This window comes from Malaclemys terrapin, chromosome 9, assembly GCF_027887155.1.
Source record: "Malaclemys terrapin pileata isolate rMalTer1 chromosome 9, rMalTer1.hap1, whole genome shotgun sequence".
Taxonomy (NCBI): domain Eukaryota; kingdom Metazoa; phylum Chordata; order Testudines; family Emydidae; genus Malaclemys; species Malaclemys terrapin.
In genome coordinates this window covers 78,075,732-78,077,928 of record NC_071513.1, presented here as the reverse complement: position 1 = coordinate 78,077,928, position 2,197 = coordinate 78,075,732, and the positions used below count along the sequence as shown (strand labels likewise).

At 38.2% G+C, this 2,197-nt stretch overlaps 1 protein-coding gene across 1 annotated transcript; it reads right to left on the bottom strand.

Moving 5' to 3' along the window:
• Window positions 1–672: 672 nt before the first annotated feature.
• On the bottom strand, window positions 673–1,605 carry LOC128843767 (G-protein coupled receptor 55-like). The gene has a single exon (XM_054040870.1). It carries the CDS (start codon window positions 1,603–1,605, stop codon window positions 673–675), a length of 933 nt encoding a protein of 310 aa, XP_053896845.1.
• Window positions 1,606–2,197: the final 592 nt, after the last annotated feature.

The following is a 2,197-nucleotide window of genomic DNA, read 5'->3' as shown; positions in this document are numbered from 1 at the left end:
TCCCATGCTGGTTTGAAAAGTTCTGATAAGGAAACATTCACAAATCCCAAACTAGTGTTGGTCCTGTTAGATATTCTGAAAATCGTCACTATAGGAAGCCAGGACCAGATAACTTATCTTGGTCATGATGACTACATTTTGACTGGACTCTTAAGTTGTTGTTTTTTAATAAGCCAATTGCACAACTGCACACTCAAAATGCATGCCTAATTTGTGTGCACAGTTACCTCCGAAGATGGAGAAGACCTTCAGATAAACAGTTCTGCTTTTGATCCATCCCTAACAGTTTTTGTTTATTTTAGAAAGGGTAGATTTGGGGTGAATGAGTGATTTCAGTGGACACTTGTACTACAAGGATTCTTCTACTTTAGCAAGTTTATTTCTCCCATCTTGTTTTTGTTCTTTATTTTTACATTTTCTTTTTGTTTTGTTTCAAAGAAAAGAAAGATGTTCAGTTTTACAATGCTTACAATATTTTTCTATGTGCATATGCGCTCTAACACACATTTGCATGCATGCCCACATTCTGTCACTCCCCCCAAATACATGCATGCACACATACAAGATTACTGGGGTAATCTTACTTTAAAGCAATAAACTTACATTTTGTCAGAAATCTATTAGACAAGCTTTATCTGAGGAAACGACATTATTCTCTAGCATGAAGTTCAATCATCCAGCACTAGTCTGAGAGACAGAAAATGGTTTTGCTAAATCCCTGAAGTAAATTTTCTTGTGAAATTCTTTTGCAGCAAAGTAGTAACAGATGGCATCCAGACAGCAGTTGACATTGGCTAAACACATCGCTAGCTGAATGAAGAGGCTAATACTTTGTTTCACACTGCAGTCCACAATGATGTTCCGCTTTACCAGGAACTGTAGAAAGATCCCCAGATGGACTGGTGTGAAGCAAACCATGAACACGATGAGATTGGCTGCAATGATCCATACACTGGTAACTTGCTCAGCCTTCTTTTCTTGTCGGTTGTTATATTTTAGAAGAGTCTGGATGATCTTAACAGAACAATAAACCATCACAGTAAATGGGATGAGAAATCCAAAGATTTCAACAGAAAGGATGACTGACATGCTCCATGTCTGTTCTGACATATTGTGGAAGCAGCTGACCTTGTCACTGTTTTTAAAGTTATGTATGGGGATGCTGCCAAGCCAAACTATAACCCAAACGCAGCAGCATATCACGCCTGACCTCCTAGGTGATCGGAAAATCTTAGCTTTTAAAGGGTGCCTGATAGCAATATATCTGTCCAAGCTAATACAGGCAATGAGAAAAATACTTCCATACATATTGACAAAATAGAGAGATTCCATAAATGTGCACAAGACCCACTGCCCCTCTTGTATGGAGTAGTACATCTTGAAAGGAAGAGAGAAAAGAAGAAGAAGATCCATAAAAGCAAGGTTTATCATGTAGATTGATGATTCTGTCCATTTATTCCAAAAGCAGCAGAAAACCCATAGAGCTAGCAAATTGAGAATCAAACCAAGAATGAAAGTAGGTATGTAGATCGCCAGCTGGAGATATTTCATTATGGTATCAACATGCTCAAAGACGCATTCCTCGCTGAAGTTGCTGGCATTCATCTTCTAAAACATACAGAGGAGATTAAACAACACTATATTCCTATATTCCAAATAGATAACATATTAAAGGGTAAGTGTCACTTTCAAAAATGACTTAGGTGCCTAAGGGCTGGTCTGCACTGAAAACTTACATCAGCATAGCTACATCTATGAAGGGTTTGAAAAATTCACACCCCTGAGAGATGTAGCTATGCTGCCCTAACCCCAGTGTAGACAGCACTAGGTTGACAAAAGAATTCTTATATCAACTTAGCTACTGCCTCTCAGGTTGGTGGATTAACTACAGTGATGGAAAAACCTCTCCCATCGCTGTAGTGTATATCTACACTGAAGCCCTATAGTGGTACAGTTGCAGCACTGCAGTGTGCTGCTGTAGCATATTAAATGCCCCAGTCTCATTAATGTTTGAAAATGGGACTTAGGGCCAGATTTTTAAATGTAGTTAGGTGCTTAAATGTAGTTAGATGCCTCGTGGGATTTTCAAAGAGCATAGGCACCTAACTTCCTTATTGTAGATATTAAGTGTTCTTCATTTAAGGGTTTGGTGCAACTGTTTTTAAATTAATTTGTGTAAATTCATTATTTTTCTGAA

Bases quoted from the DNA above. Each gene is read 5' to 3' on its own strand.
- LOC128843767 (XM_054040870.1), bottom strand. From the start codon at position 1,605: ATGAATGCCAGCAACTTCAGCGAGGAATGCGTCTTTGAGCATGTTGAT.